This window comes from Bufo bufo, chromosome 8 (genome assembly GCF_905171765.1).
Source record: "Bufo bufo chromosome 8, aBufBuf1.1, whole genome shotgun sequence".
Classification (NCBI taxonomy): domain Eukaryota; kingdom Metazoa; phylum Chordata; class Amphibia; order Anura; family Bufonidae; genus Bufo; species Bufo bufo.
The window spans coordinates 34,509,753-34,525,627 of record NC_053396.1 but is presented as its reverse complement, the minus strand read 5'-3'; the positions used below and the strand labels follow the sequence as shown (position 1 = coordinate 34,525,627).

The following is a 15,875-nucleotide window of genomic DNA, read 5'->3' as shown; positions in this document are numbered from 1 at the left end:
CTCTTGTGCCTGGTAGCGACTGCTACCTCTGCAACCTCTATAGCAACTCCCCTGTATCCCCTTTAAAGGGGTCGACCCACAGAATGGTTTTGATTAGTTTGGATCTCCAGCAACCACATCAAGTTAAAAATATAGGTGGAACGTAGCCCTTATTCTCTTGGGCTAACCCCTATTAAAATGGTTTTCCAGTTTATATGAATTAAAGTTGACCACTCAACAGATTATCTACAATGTTCTAATATATATTTTGTGTCTCAGAAGTTCTTCCCTGTTTTCAATATCTATGCTTTCTGGCAATGAACGAGCATTCTTTATGTCCAGAGGCAGCAGACCTAATAGCGGATACAATTGTGTCCAGTCTAATGAATGCTCTGTGAGCTAAACCGCTTGAACTTCAGCCAATAGCAGGCTATAACGCGAACAAGCCTACCTAGCGGCCTGCTATTGTGCAGCAATCTGTACTTTTTCATTGATATCATTTTGGGTGTGTGCGCCTCCACAAGAACTACAGCTGTAATAGCTTGGGATCTTTCCTAAGGCGCAAGGCTTTTTTACCTGAGCATAAACCGCTTCCCTGATCTCTGTACAGGAAAGCCAATGGGCCCCTGGGAATTGAACGCTCCCAGGGATACCTGGTCACAATTGACCATGGCATCTGGGGGTTAAATGTGTGCGGTTGGCATTAGTGCTGATTGCAGACATTACCCCCAGGTGTCTGCTGTTTTAAAACAGAAACCCAGAAGCTATGGCAGCCGCTGCGCTCACCAGCGGTTGATATATCTTTAAAGACCTTAACTGCACCTTACATGGTCAGTGTTTGTCGTAAAGGGGTTAAGTTCTATTCTTGCCCTATGATCTGTTATTGCAGTAGATTTATACTGGAAAGTTTGTGACCATAAGTCCATTTTCACATTAGCGGAAGCATGCATGTGTGACTGCTGTATTTCCTAGACTGAACGTTCTTCCTCTGACATACGGTAACCCAACAGTATCATAATGGTTTGTCATGCTGTGTGTTCCTGCCTGGATGGATGGAAGTGTGTGGTTGTAGCACTGAAGCTCGTCAGGAACAGCTGAATCCCCAATCGGATTTTGATGGCCTGTCTCGACTTTCTGGAGAACCCTTTTAAGAAAATGTTTTGACTCTGACTCGTGGTAGACTATTTACTTTACATTGACTCTTAACACCTTTTGAATGGTCTTTGCTTCTTTTATCCTAGAGTATAATGTATTATCCCTTTTACAAGTGATACATTTCTTATTAATTTGTCCTGTAATTACAGGATCGCTCCAAGTTAACCATCCTGAGTCCCTTTGGTCTTCCGCTGAACCTCGTACTGTTCACGTTGTGCTGAATGACACCTAAGTTACTAAAAATGTAGCCACAGGCATCCTTAGAGCAGCGCCCCATAATGCATTGGACTGGCCGTCACATACAGCTGGAGGGGATGAAGGAGGGTGAACTCTTTAAAAAGTTTCACGGCTAGAAGGAAAAGACTGCGTGACAGGTCCCTGCGGCAACAAGTTTAACACTTTGTGTGCCAAGAAACGTGAATATCCCTTGTACAGAGCCTTTTGACTTATTGAGTCTGAGTTTCTATATTCTATAACCAGTGGTTATAATGACTATAAGGGTAATGAATGATAAAATAGGTTTATCTACAACAGTACAGAATTTTATTTTTACAAGATGGCACGGCAGGATGCCACAGGGATATACAGTAAGAACCATGGGCACTGGGAAATTTGGACATAGAGCCATAAAGGAGGCCATTTTTTTTTGCTTTTCTCTGCATCAACTTGCAGGAGGACGGGCCGAACTGGATGGACAAATGTCTGTTTTCGGCCTTATGTACTATGTTACTATGTATTCTGCCCCCCCCCCCCCCCCCCCACACACACACACACACACACACTCCCCAATCACACTGTGGTTAAGCTGGGTTAGTAGTAGGTTGTAGATTTTGCCCAGGGTCACATTTTGTCTAAAACCGGCCCTGGATACAAGCAATGTATAATATGATGGAAAAATTCATCAAGACTACAAAGGAGGCAATATGGACAATCGCAATACATTAGTAAGTGGCTTGTATTAAACGGGTTGTCTCACAAAATATTCTACAGTTTTCAAACCAGCAGCTGAATCTGAATACTTTTGTATTTTTATGTAATTAAAAATTTTGTATAGTCACGGAGTTATTCAATAAAATGTATCCGTATAGCGCCACCTGCTGTTTTTTCTTATTCATTTGACCTGCTCACGGAGATTGCCGCACATGCTCAGTTTCATCCTTCAACTCCCTCCTGAGCTGCGATGGGGAGAGCTGAGACACGTCCCCTGAGCTGTCAGCTTGATATAAATCTAGCAGAGCAATGAATGGGGAGATCTCTGGATCCATGTGAGGTACAGGGCTGGTTCTAACTCTGTTAGAAAGTGATTGTTAGAAAGTCATGTACTATATGATGTCTGATTTTCATTTTTTACATTAATCATGGGATAACCCCTTTTAAATTTCTTCAAATGATAAATGCCATTTGCTGAAGTGAGACAGCACCATAAAAGTTTTTAAGAGATTTTCAAACTATCCCATTCATTTTTATTTTTAAAGTCTTTTGTGAGCTGTAGCCTAAAATTATGTACAAGTATGACAGGTGAGCTTTGCATAGGTTTTTGTTCCTCATACTTAAGGCTACAAAAGATGGAAATTTTTAATAAAATTCTGTCCACAAATTTCATTTTAGATGCATTAGTAAAATTTGGATTGAAAGGTGGTCATACAGTGCGGTGAAAGTATTTGCCTCTCACCCAATTTCACCCATTTGTTAATTTTACATTTAAATGTCTCAGATCACCCCATTCTTTTTAATTTCAGATAGACTGCACAATGGAACACAAAATGCAGCTTTTAAATTATCCTTCATTTGATAGATTTGCGCTAGGTTTACACTAGCGTTGCCGAATCCGGCAGCCTGTCCCAGTAGGCTGTTTCAGCATAAATGCCAGCTGTCCGCCAGACAAAAAATAACAAAGATGTTTCTATGGTGGAATATTGTTAGCTGTGACCGCTGTCTTACAGAAAGTCCCACCTTTTGGCTCATCAGTAAATAAATTATTATTCCAAAAGTGCTAGTGGTCATCTAGATGTTTGGTGTTGCTGCAAATTTAGGGAAAGTGCCAAACCATGGAGACTTCCCCGGTTTGTGAATATTCCCACTGGTTGGGGGGCGGCCGGCTTGAGAAGCATAGATGCAGACATTGGGTCTTGTACAATGGATTATTTAATGGGTGTGTCCCATTGAGTCCATTCATCGACCATAGCCTGGGGTAAGTTTAATTAAGAGAATAGTTATGATTTGATGGTGTATGTATGTATGTCACAAGCTTCTTCCTAAATTTGATTCCTATCTTAAAGGGACACTGACAGGCCCAAAAAGCACATTTAGGTGTGTATATATATATATATATATATATATATATATATATATATATATATATGACAGTACAGGTCTTATAAAGTGTATTAGAATCCTCTAAGTATCCCCCCTGTCCACCTTATAAATACAGTAAAATGAAGTTTTATAACCTGCTTGAATCGTGTTCAATCTGCCCAAGGGGCGGTGTTTCATCTCAACTTGCGCCCAGCCAGCCTCGCCACAACTGCCGTTAGAAGCGCCACCCAGCTCATCAATATTCACTTCGCTGGGCGGCTACTCCGAAGCGCTGCTCTGAACTGTGCCCGGCGCATGCACATAAAGCAGAGGCTGCGATGCGATCCCGGCCAGTGAGGGTGTCGGGCACATGCGCTGAAGATGGCCGGGGACACTAGTAGCCGCCCAGTGAAGTGAATATTGATGAGCTGGGCGGCGCTTCAAACAGCAGTTGTGGCGAGGCTGGCTGGGTGCAAGTTGAGATGAAACACCGCCCCTTGGGCAGATTGAACACGATTCAAGCAGGTTATAAAACTTCATTTTACTGTATTTATAAGGTGGACAGGGGGGATACTTGGATGATTCTAATACACTTTATAAGACCTGTACTGTCATATATATACCTAAATATGCTTTTTGGGCCTGTCAGTGTCCCTTTAAAGGGATTCTCCGGGAATTAAGAAATGAGAATAGTTAAATATTACTTTATTATAAATATATTCCCAAATACCTTTTCATTAGTTATAATGGCTTGTTTTGTCTAGGGAGCAATCATCATGAGAAATAAAATGGCAGCTATCCTATTACTGCACACGCAACCTGTCCTAATCACACAGCAAGTTACTTCACAACACTGAGGTAAAGAGCTATCTTATCCTCCTCTCTGCTCTGCTTGTCGGGAATTATGATCCTGAATTCATCTAATAAGATCTTCAGCTAAATCTCTGTAGAAATGGAGTTCATGAGGAGACATGAAGTAAAAAGGAGGAAGGGGGGGTGGCGGCAATGAGCAGCAGCACTTGTATGCAGTCTCCATTACCAGTCTGTCCTGTCCATACTCTGTACTTCATACCCTATGTTCTCATTAGCTTCCTTCCTACCAGGATTCAGCTGAATATCTTATCTGTATTCAGGATCATAATCCCTGACCAGTAGAGCTGAGAGGAGGATGAGGAAGCTGTTTACCTCAGTGTTGTGAAGTAACTTGGCCGCTGTCCTATTAGAACACACACAACCTGTCCTAATCACAGCAGGACATTTTATTTCTCCTTATGATTGCTCCCTAGAGAAAACAAGCCATTATAACTAATGAAAGGTATTTGGGAATTGTGGCGAAACCAACCTCGCCACTGGGTTTTAGAGAGGCCTGTTTACCAGCCTCTTGCCTCAGGATTATGGCCCATACTAACTTTAAAGGAGAAGACAGACACAGCTTAAATCTGTCTTTGGAATGGTATTTTGTTATGTGAGGGTACCCAGATAGCTAATTTTATTGTATTTGTGTATTCTGAGTGACATTCACCTAATGATAGCCCCAGATAGCTCAAGTCTGAGTGCATATGTTAAATGTCTGTGTTTGCTGTGGGGGTGTGACATTGGGTGTTTGGGTGGTGATTTCTGTCCTGCTGTCTCCACATGTGTATTGGCGATTTCCCTTTGTCCTGAGAGATAATTGAATTGCTCCTCGGGTGTCTCCAGGGCAGAGAGGAGGAAACCATGATGCATTGTGGGGATGTGTTGTGCCTGTGTATCCTGAGTGCTACGTATCTGTCCTGTGTCAGTCTTCCTTCTGGTCCCCTAGGGGCGTGTCCACCAGATGGAGACCTGCATAAATACGGGCGGGTAGCCCTCAATAAAGTGTTCCTGTTTTATACCTTCATGAAGTCTTGGCTCATGTTTGGGGGATGGAATAACTACACTCTTTGGGATTGCTAGATCACAATACTCCCCTGAGTATAAGCACTTGTAAGAGCTTGATCCTGGTTCCTGTCTCTAGATTTAGGAGAGGTTCACCCACTGGAGCCTTGTTGTAGGTCCAGGGTGGGTAGGAGACGGTGAGACCTCCACCAAGCTTCGGCGGTTCGTGGGGTCTGCAGTGCTGACGGTGTCAAGTGGAGTGCTTGGAGTCCTCTGGAAGCACTAGGAGCATCTATCGACGGAGGTACCCGGTCGGGGTGCTAGGCGTTCCGTTACAGGAATATATTTATAATAGTCATATTTAAGGATTTTCATTTTCTTAATTCCCAGAGAATCCTTTTTAACCTGTTTTATCTCAATGGCTCCCTGGTTCTGAATAAAGCAAAATCACATGTTCCTTTTGAGTAATCACAAGAGTGACTATCATATTGTCACAAGGCACACATGGTCACTGAAGACAAGCATACATGGAGTGTTAATAAGCATAAATGTGTTCAACCACGTTTAAGTTCCCTCATCTTGGAAAGATTTGTGCAGGTTTTGTGTTTTTGGTCCTGATGCTCTAAATTTGACCAAATAGTGTCAAATTTTGGTGCATTCTATTATAAGCATTTGCACCTAGATCTTAAGTAAATGTGTCATTATATTTTCCAGTTTCACACTGAGCAATAATTTATAGGCAATTAACTCTTTCAGAGTTCCCCACAGCTGAAAAGAATTCTGGTTCCACCTCATCAATAAAGGTCCCAAAAAGGTTCTGTGCTTGTTTGCACCAACTTGCCCCCAGAAAGACAGAAGGGCACCATATGTTTGCTGGTTTACCCTTATGTTTGCTACCATTGCAGCATCTATGTAACCCCATATAAGATATTGTGGCCAGCCTTAGCTTGCTGCCCACAATAGCAGCTTGGTTGGCCTTTTTGGTGTGTAGGCACATGTTGATAACGCTAATAATCTAAATGTAAATGCAGTGTGGCTAAGGAGTGGTAAACTAAAGAATCTTCTCTTCTAATCTTTAGACTTGGCTGCAGCTGGGCAATAAACAGAGGGCCACAGCAGCTACAGGAATGAATGATAAAAGCTCTCGATCACATTCTGTGTTCACCCTGTCGGTGACACAAACAATGGTAAGACTACATGGGCATACATAAATCCTACTGGGAATGGTGAGCAGTTATGTACTGGGACCCCTTCTTTTCTAGAGAGAACTTCTGGAAGGTGAGGTTCACGACCACACCAGAACAAGCAGAGTTAACCTGGTAGACTTGGCTGGAAGTGAACGCTGCAATTCTGCACAAACTAGTGGTATTAGACTAAAGGTAGGTGAGGTTTCTGGCTTTTGTAGATTTATCAGCATTGTTCTGGGGTTCCTTGGCCCAAAAGGATAATTGACTGAGGGCTCACACTCTTGCTGTTGTCCCCTTTCTCCACTTGTGAGTATATAATTAGCATGTACATGCGGTACGTACATGTATGACTTGTATATATGTATGACTTCACATTATTAGTGTCTTAGGATGATTTTTTTTCCCCCTTCAGCAGGAGTACTTTTCCAGGGTCAACTATAGCTTTTGGCCTACGGTGCCTATGAACAAGATGGGTAATAAATATAGAATTACTAGGGATAAGACTGCTGGTCTAACATGTGCTCTACCTCTTAATTCAAACAGAGGACCCCTGAGAGTCTCTACGGTTTCTAGAGGCTGGACATCCAATGATCACACATTTATCACCTACCCTCTTGATAACCACCTTAAACTAATATAGTACAGTATGGAAATTCTGTGCCCAGACAGTCTACCGTTGGCTTCTCACGCATGTTGTGACAGGCAGACTGTACACTAGAGCTCAGACTTGTTGTTCTTGGCGACATCAAAAAAATGAAATTAAGATTTTGGTACAATGAAGTTAATGTGTATGTGTGTGTGTGTGTATATGTATGTATGTATGTATGTATGTATGTATGTATGTATGTATATATATATATATATATGTGTGTGTGTGTGTGTATATATAATATCTCAACCCAGAACTTTATCCGGAGAGGCCGCTGGCGCATTCTGAGTCTTTCATAGTTGTTTACCTAATAAATCAAGTTTTCCCTGTTGCCCAATTTTCAATTTTCTCTCTAATTTAGTGAAAGGAAAACATCTGTTTCTGTCAGAAACAGACATATACTTGTATGTTAATTTGTAATGGCGCTCACTTCTGTTTTCTTCAGTATCAGTCTACTTTATAGTGTGAGCCTGTAATTGACAAAAAATATGAACAAGAAATATTCAGATATAGGTAATTGGTCAAACAAAATATCCATTAGTTACCTGTTGAATTTTCCACAGCCACCATTTTGGATTTCAGTATTTACAGGGCTACAGTGCTGATGTCGCACCATCAACACGTCAACACTGCAGCCAGTCATTGGCCTCAACAGTGTAATGTACCTTTTTTGAAGCCAGTGATTGGCTGGAGTAGTCACGTGATAACTGTGCTGCAGTTGTAGACGAGTGCGAGAAGGGTGGCACTGGATGGTTTAACATCATCCCCTGCCTTGGCCTAATTTTTTTTAATTTTTTTTTCTGATCTCAGACAACCTATTAACCAGTGATAAATATCATCAGAGCACATAATATTTTGCAGCAAAAAAAAAATGTATTAAGTGGTGGATCAAGTACATCAATAAACTTGGCTGCAACAATACATGGACAACAGTCCCTTTTTACCACGTGCACCTGTGATGCATGGAGAAGACATAGTGCAGTCCATAATAAATATCTGGAGGAGACCACACATCACCTTGCATGATTTCACTGGCGTGTACATAGTGCAATGGCAAGGACATCAATATAAAGGGGTTGTCTGGCAGATATATATCAGAATGGGTAAAAAGAAATGAGCATTATTCACCTCGCTGGTCCACTGCCGTTCTGACAATTCCTTCCTGGTTCAATCCATATGCAATAGAGAAGTTAAGTGCACAGGGGGTAGGTCCAAACTACTCTGTGCACTCTTGGTTCTCCTGCTTCCTCTGCTAGCCCATCAAGCTCCTTGACTGAACAGGGTCAGTCATGCCAATCAATAAGGAGATGTAGGAGCTGGCAGAGGAAACAGAAGGAGGAAGTGCATGGAGTGGGTTGGATTCACCCTCTAAGCACTCAAAACTACACATTTTCTTACTAAGTAATTTCTCTCTAGAATGAAGAAATGGATTGCTAAGGGAAAGGTATAATTACATTCTGTTGACGGGCTCCCTTTTAAAAGAAAGTGTTTAACCCTTTTATAGTTAATACTGACTTTATTGTTCCCCTCTCTCAGGAAGGTGCCAGCATCAATAAATCACTGCTTACTCTGAGCAAAGTCATATCTGCTCTTGCAGAGATGTCAGATGTCCACAAGAGAAGTTTTATACCCTACCGAGAATCTTTACTCACTTGGTAAGTCATCGGCAGTTCATGCATTTAGCTTGCTGGTTCACAGATTGTAGATGGAAATGCATTTCCCTCCCTCTTCAGATACCTGTAGCAATATGCCTGTTCTAAAAGAAAAATACTATGGTCAATCCACAAAATCTGTGTTTTGAGCAAATGTGGCTTCAATTTGCTGTGATTTTAGTATGAATAGAGGGATTAAACTTGTATTGCACTCGAAGTGTTTGAGGAATTTCTAAGGATTGATAGTTTTATGTATTTTATAGTTGTTGCTGACATTTTGTTAAGCAGAAGTACAGCATATTGGTTGTTACCTTTGAAATAGTTTCTTAGAAACCAAAGACAAAACAATTACGGTTATTGATAAAACATGCTGAAAAATGACTTTTTTTTCAAGTTCATTTTAAAAGTGGCATACAAAATGGCTGCACTTCCTATTATGTTTGCAAAAATGGCTGCCCCAACCAGAGGTGCTGTTATCTTTGGAAGTTTAGAAAATATATTTCTTGAATTTCGACTGTTGCTCCCTATATGGCTAATTTTAAAATTTAACTGAAAATCTTCATAAAAGCAGTAGTTCTCTTAAGTGGGTGCAAAGTGGCAAAATAATTACAGCGATCAGAATTGCCATTGGGGGACAGATTGTGGGAGTTTTTCAAATGCTTCTCCTTAATGGCCCACATAAATCAAGAGGTATTCTGTGTAACTGGAGGACATTTAAAAACCTTGCAATCCCCAATAAAAAAAAGCTATTCGTACTGTAGGAATTGCCATTATTTTGCTACAAACTTTACACCAAAAATAGCATATTTTGAATAAAAAATCTGTTCAAAAATGCACAGCCACGTCAAGGAAGCCACGGATCTCACAGTTGGTTAAGTGAGCTAAGCCTACGGTATCTGGTGCTCTGTGTATTTGCATAATGATATAGCTGATGACTCCCTTTTTAAAGGGTGCATGTGTTAGGACAGTGATGGTTAACCTTTTAGAGACAGAGTGCCCAAACTGCAACCTAAAACCCACTTATCACAAATTGCTAACACATCAATTTAACCTGAATACAAAAAAAATACAAAAAAATTGTTTACGTTTAAGCTGTGGTGGCGTGGCCCCAGTAAAATGAATGCCCCCCATTGTGACCCCCTAGTATTAAAAATGTCCCATTAGTGGCCCCCTGTATTAAGGCCCCCAGTATTAATAAGACCCACATTAGTGGCCCCCAGTAAAATGAGTGCCTCCCTAGTATTTTTTCCTCCATTAGTGGCTCCCAGTATTCATGCCCCCTTCCCCACTCTTCTGGCAAGAAAATAACTCCGTCCATTTGAACACACTTCAGTGAACACTCGCTTCTCACTGGATGCGCAGGACAAGACCTGCGCTCCAGTGTGATGACGTTTTGCAGGTTATGCTTCCAGTCAATGCTGCGAAAGGTCATCCCGCTAGAGCACAGGTCCTGTCCTGCGCATCCAGAAAGAAGCAACTGTTCCCTGTGGCGCGATCAAATGGATGATTTTTTTTTTTAATTTTTTTTTTTTTTTACTACAAGCAGAAAAGGGCCAAAGAGCTCCACAATGGAAGCGCTCATTAGTAAAGGTGCACAGGTGGCAACCCTATGCACGGTCCACAGAGAAGGTTCCAAGTGACCCCTCTGTTGTGCCATAGGTTCGCTACCACTGGTAGGATAACAACCCTGTTAATATCCTCTATTAGGAAATATGGAGGTCATATAGAGTAATCCTAAACTTGGGACTCCACTTTTTGTGCTAACACTTAGCACCACACTGCAAGAATCTGGCAAGACCACACATTTCATGGATGGCCTTCAATGGCTGCTGTGTAAATGGTACTTGTGGTTCTGGCATAGCTGGGCAAGGATTTTCTGCAACTTTGGGAGGTGAGCGGACTAAGGGTTCTGTCACTTTCTACAGAAGAGCAGGGAGGCATGCTTGCAAAGGGTTCTGTTGCAACAAAGGGAGGTGGGCTTGGCAAATGTTCTGCTGCTGCTGAGGGACACACTTTGGATGAGCTTCATTATAAGAAAACTTTGTGCATTGATGTAATTATGCAGCTTCATTATCAACATTTTCAACATTTGTTCGGGGGAAAGGAACACTTTTTTGACTTTTGCCCTGTTGGCTAAATTTCCCGAGACTGCCCTGCCTTCTATGCTTGAGAATGCATTCTTTAAAAAAATTGCTGCCTGTAGTTGTTTTTCCCCCCCTAAGGCTTCTAAAGGAGAGTTTAGGAGGAAATTCCAAGACTGCCATGATTGCTACAATCAGTCCTGCATCTGTTAACCTGGAAGAAAGTCTTGGTACTCTTCGGTATGCTACTAAAGCCAGAAACATCATCAATATAGCCAGAGTAAATGAAGACTCTAATGCTTCTCTTATTAGAGGTGCCTACATTGTTATTATTTTTTTTCCCTCATAAATATTAGATAATTGACTTTTTACCACTAATGTTTTTGGAAAAGGGGAAATTACTTAAGGTTTTTTGTGTACCCCTTGTCCTTTTCAGAGCTGAAATCTGAGATTGAGAAGCTCAAAGCTGCTCAGCAGTGTGTCTTTGGGGTTGATCAGGCCATATATGAGGCCAGCTTGCAAGAGATATGTTCTTTGAGAGAACGTTTGTTTTCCCAAGAGAGGCAGCTGACAGAGACTCAGAAGTAAGTAGCATAAAAGTTTTGAAAATCTTTTAAACCCCAAACAATTTAATTTCTAATGGTACTTTCACACTAGCGTTATACTTTTCCGGCATTGAGTTCCGCCCTATGGGCTCAATACCGGAAAAGAACTGATCAGTTTTATCCTAATGCATTCTGAATGGAGAGCAATCTGTTCAGGATGCATCAGGATGTCTTCAGTTCAGTCTTTTTGCCTTTTCAGGATGGAGATAATACCGCAGCATGCTGCGGTTTTATCTCTGTCCAAAATTCTGTAACACTTGCATTTTTTCCTATTGAAATACATTAATGCCGGCCCCGAGAGTTTTTGCGGTCTGCGTATGCTCAGACCGCAGAAAAATGTGAAAAAAAATAAATGCCTGATCCGTTTTTCCTGATGACACCGGAGAGATGGATCCAGCATTTTAATGCATTTGTCAGACGGATCAGGATCATGATCCGTCTGACAAATTCCATCAGTTTGCATGCGTTTTGACGGATCAGGCAGGCAGTTCCGGCGACGGAACTGCCTGCCGGAATCCTCTGCAGGAAGTGTGAAAGTACCCTTTTTTCATTTGTATGCCTTGTATGAACTACAGATGTAGCAATGTTAAAACACAAACTCAACTCAAATTTATTAACTCATCCAGTTATCTTGATACAAAAGCCATTGAAAAGCAACTGAAGGTATTTGCTTAACGCATTTAGTTTAGATAACACGTCTCAGAAAGCATGTGTGTTAACTCTACTACATCTGTACTAATACTGTGAACACAAACTTGGAGATCTGCTCATAGATTGTACATTCTTGGAGCCACAACTGGAGCATTACAGATCTTACTGCAGTGGGAGCTTTAGGCTCAAGGGCTCAAATAAGGACTCACTCTTCTATAAGTTGCTACCCACTTGATTTAAATGAATATGCTGCATTCGTTACACAATTGTACAAACATGGGGATGTTACACCCTATGGGCTAAAGAAAGCATAGGGGAGAAAAGTCCAACCATTCAACTTTATTGTAAACAATAGTAAAACATATCTTGTATCCTACAGTAAAAAAAAATCCACATGCCGCAAGGCCGGCGTGGAGTCAAACCACCCCAACATGTTTCAAACAGCCTAATTCACCTTTTGGCTATACCTTGGTGAGAAATGTTTTATATGTTAAAGAGAGCATGATGTTCCTACTATTTTCACTTCTATTACTACCAGATGATCCCTTGGATCACAAAATTTCTTATCCACTGCATGAGAAAGAGAAAAATATAACTGCGTGATCACATTCCTCTTGCCTTACATTGTCCTCCAAATATGACTGGACAGGCCCACTGGAGTAACAGAATTCTGTAGTCAGTCTAGGTCCTGACGCAAAATTGGCACCGAATGTCAAGCAGAAGACCACCATTTGAAGTTCACTTGGAGCCAGTTTCTTGCCACTGTCAATTTCTTATAGGCGGACTATTAGACCTTTATTGATTTGTCATGTGTGCAACGATTCCAACAACTTTAAGGCTACTTTCACACTAGCGTCAGCCTTCTCCGGCAGGCTGTTCAAGTGGGGGAACAGACTGCCTGATCCGTGCTGCCGCTAGTGTGAAACAGCCTGCCGAAGAAGGCTGCAGCTAGTGTGAAAGCAGCAGTTAAAAGCTGAACGTAAGTGCTGTGTAAATGAGGATGAGCCTTCAGTCCTTTTCTCTGCTAAACCTGAAAACAGAACTATCCAGCACTGATTATATACAAGATGGAACATTACATAACAGATGTGGAATAAAGTCAAGGGCCTATCAATTAACTGTATTGCATCCAGATTTTTTTATTTTTTTTATAGTGGTCCTATTTCGGGTCAGTGTAAAAATATATATTTTTTTAAAAATCGGTCTTTTGTTCCTAAATAAAAGGGGTTCTGGTCAATTAAAAAGAAACAAAACCATTTCTGATGCTTCCCTGTCCTCCACTGGTTTCTGCTTCCCGGTGACTATCAACATGAAGGAAATTACCTCTGCTGATAAATGGCTGAGGTGGGTCACCACTACAGTAGTTGATTGACAGAGCAATCATTTCCTGTGTTTTGAGAGGGACCAGGAAGCACCACGGGTTCAGTAAGGAGAATGTGACTTTATACAGTTGCCCTAATAACCCTTTGCAGAGCCATGCTTTTTATTTATTGAACTGATGTGGTCTATGTATGAAACCTGAAACAGATGGAAATGGCTTGAAAGAAACTGATCTGTTAGGCAGTATCTGTGCTGTTGGGAAAATAGGTTTGTAGCTTTGTTTCTTATCCTGGGATGAAGATAAAGCCCTCGATTCTTGATGGCAAAGGGTTAAATGAAAATATCACCCCTATGCAATTTGAGGATCTTAAACTTTTCTGTGATTTACTAGCTGTAGTGGTCTTATTGGTTTCAGATCCTGGGAGGAAAAACTTAACCTTGCCAAACATCAGAAATTGGAAGAAGCAAAAGAACTGCAGGTATGTCCAACTTCACTCTGCAAATCTCATCATTTCCACTTTTTCCTTTTCTTGTAAAAGTGACTTTTCTTGTCTAAAAACAGAAATCTGGAGTTTGTTTTAAAGTTGACAACACGCTTCCCAACCTGGTCAATCTTAATGAAGATCCTCAGTTATCTGAAGTGCTTGTGTACCTAATAAAGGATGGTCAAACAAAAATGGGCAAGCAGCATCCAGGTTCTGATCATGAGATCCAGCTAGCAGGAGCCCTCATAGCCAGTGACCATTGGTATGTTCATGTCATGCAATATGAATGTATGATCTGCTTGATTTTACATAATTATATATACCTGGAACTATCATACTGGTCCACAGAACCTGAAAAATAAGTGGACAACAAAGTCCATAAATGTTACCACAGGGAATAATAAACTGGGGTTCACACAGGTAACCATTATTTTTAGGATACAATAGTTCTTTGGAATTTTCAGTATTTTGCTAGAAAAACCTACTGTTTTAAAAGAAGTCATGCGACCACTTCTTAGATGTATCTATTTACTAAATAACAGTACATTTCCAAAGAAACAACAATTTTTGAGCATTATTCTGCGTTGTGCCGTTCCTCTGTTTGTTCATGCCAAAAATGTATGAATAATGTAACATCTGGGTATTTACATTCTTAACATTCTTCATGACAATGGGGGTATGCTCTATAAAATACACCAGCTCACCCATTTACCCTGTAACTTGTAGCTCACTCCAGATCTACTTTTGTAAAAGGTATGTAGCAAACTAGTACAAACAATGAAGACTTCATTTAGTATGTTTAAAATATCCTCTTGGAACTTGAACAGACTCACCGCTTATGCGTCTTCACGGCTCACTGCGGGCTTAATCGGGTTATTAAAACCACAGAGGGCTAGAAATGCATAAACAGGGAGTTTGTTCAAGTTCCATATTTTAATGTACTAAACAAAGTCTTCTTTGCTCTTTTTAAGTATGCTGGATCTAGTGATTTTTGTACAGGCGTGTCCATATAGTTTGAAACTGTCAACACTGACAATGGCAGTCTGTAGGAACACCCAACTGGTATCCCAAGTTTTCAATTCATTACTAGGAGAAATAACAGAGGAATGGTACAGCGCAGTGCTATATGACAGAATGCTATAGATCCGCTAACGGGGATCAGGGAGGAGATCTATATGAAAATTTTATTTACAGTATGAAAATATTTTGTTCAAATCATATGATGAAGGCTAAAAAAATAATTTTCATTAAATATTAAGGGATTAAAGTAACTAAAGACCCCTAAATCCTGTATCAGGCAAACTATTTACCATTCATTCAGAATCTATCCAATCAATTGCAATCCTTAAAAGTACCATAGATGGGAAGGAAAGACCTGCTAAAGGCATTTAGAATTCTCAAGATGCTATATGTACTCCAAATAGTACCTCATTTTTAATGCCTTCCTTTGGGACATGACATGCCCGAGACACCCCTTCTGGCTTTTGAAATGCAAACGTATATTTAGAGGTTTTTGTCTGTCATATTGCTCCAAGGAGGTGGTACCTAGAAACGCCAAACTGGGGGTGCTGGTAGCAACAGCCCTCCTATAATTTTAGGCACCAGTCTCATGTCTGTAGTCATCGTGGTTCCGGAGAACCAAGGCTCCAAAGAGGGTCCCCCCCAGGATCCCAATGGTCAGTGCACCATGGTTCTGGTTCCGTGCACCCCGGTTAGGGGCACCGTCTTCTGAGCAAACCAGTAATGTAGATGGCTATCTATCACACAAAACACTTCCTCTCACTTGTATGCCAATATAGAAAATCATCTCATCACACAGTCTGATTGCACCCTATATGGGGCTTATCTTCTCTACCATTTACATGATCAACTAATAATCTTCTCAAAGGTCCATTTTGCTGACAAGAATAGGCATTTTTAACATGAGGCAAGACATGCAGAATGGAAAAACGCGGAATG

General features: G+C 41.0%; 1 protein-coding gene across 1 annotated transcript in view; it reads left to right on the top strand.

Annotated features, from left to right (window-relative positions):
- The window catches only part of LOC120978039 (kinesin-like protein KIF14), a 129,270-nt gene that overhangs the window by 44,202 nt on the left and 69,193 nt on the right, over positions 1-15,875 (top strand). The window contains exons 8-14 of the mRNA XM_040406279.1: positions 6,366-6,473; positions 6,549-6,665; positions 8,659-8,777; positions 10,997-11,169; positions 11,292-11,439; positions 13,847-13,910; positions 13,994-14,178. Of these exons, the coding sequence (XP_040262213.1) occupies positions 6,366-6,473; positions 6,549-6,665; positions 8,659-8,777; positions 10,997-11,169; positions 11,292-11,439; positions 13,847-13,910; positions 13,994-14,178 (914 nt within the window). The remainder of the gene's footprint in view (positions 1-6,365; positions 6,474-6,548; positions 6,666-8,658; positions 8,778-10,996; positions 11,170-11,291; positions 11,440-13,846; positions 13,911-13,993; positions 14,179-15,875) is intronic.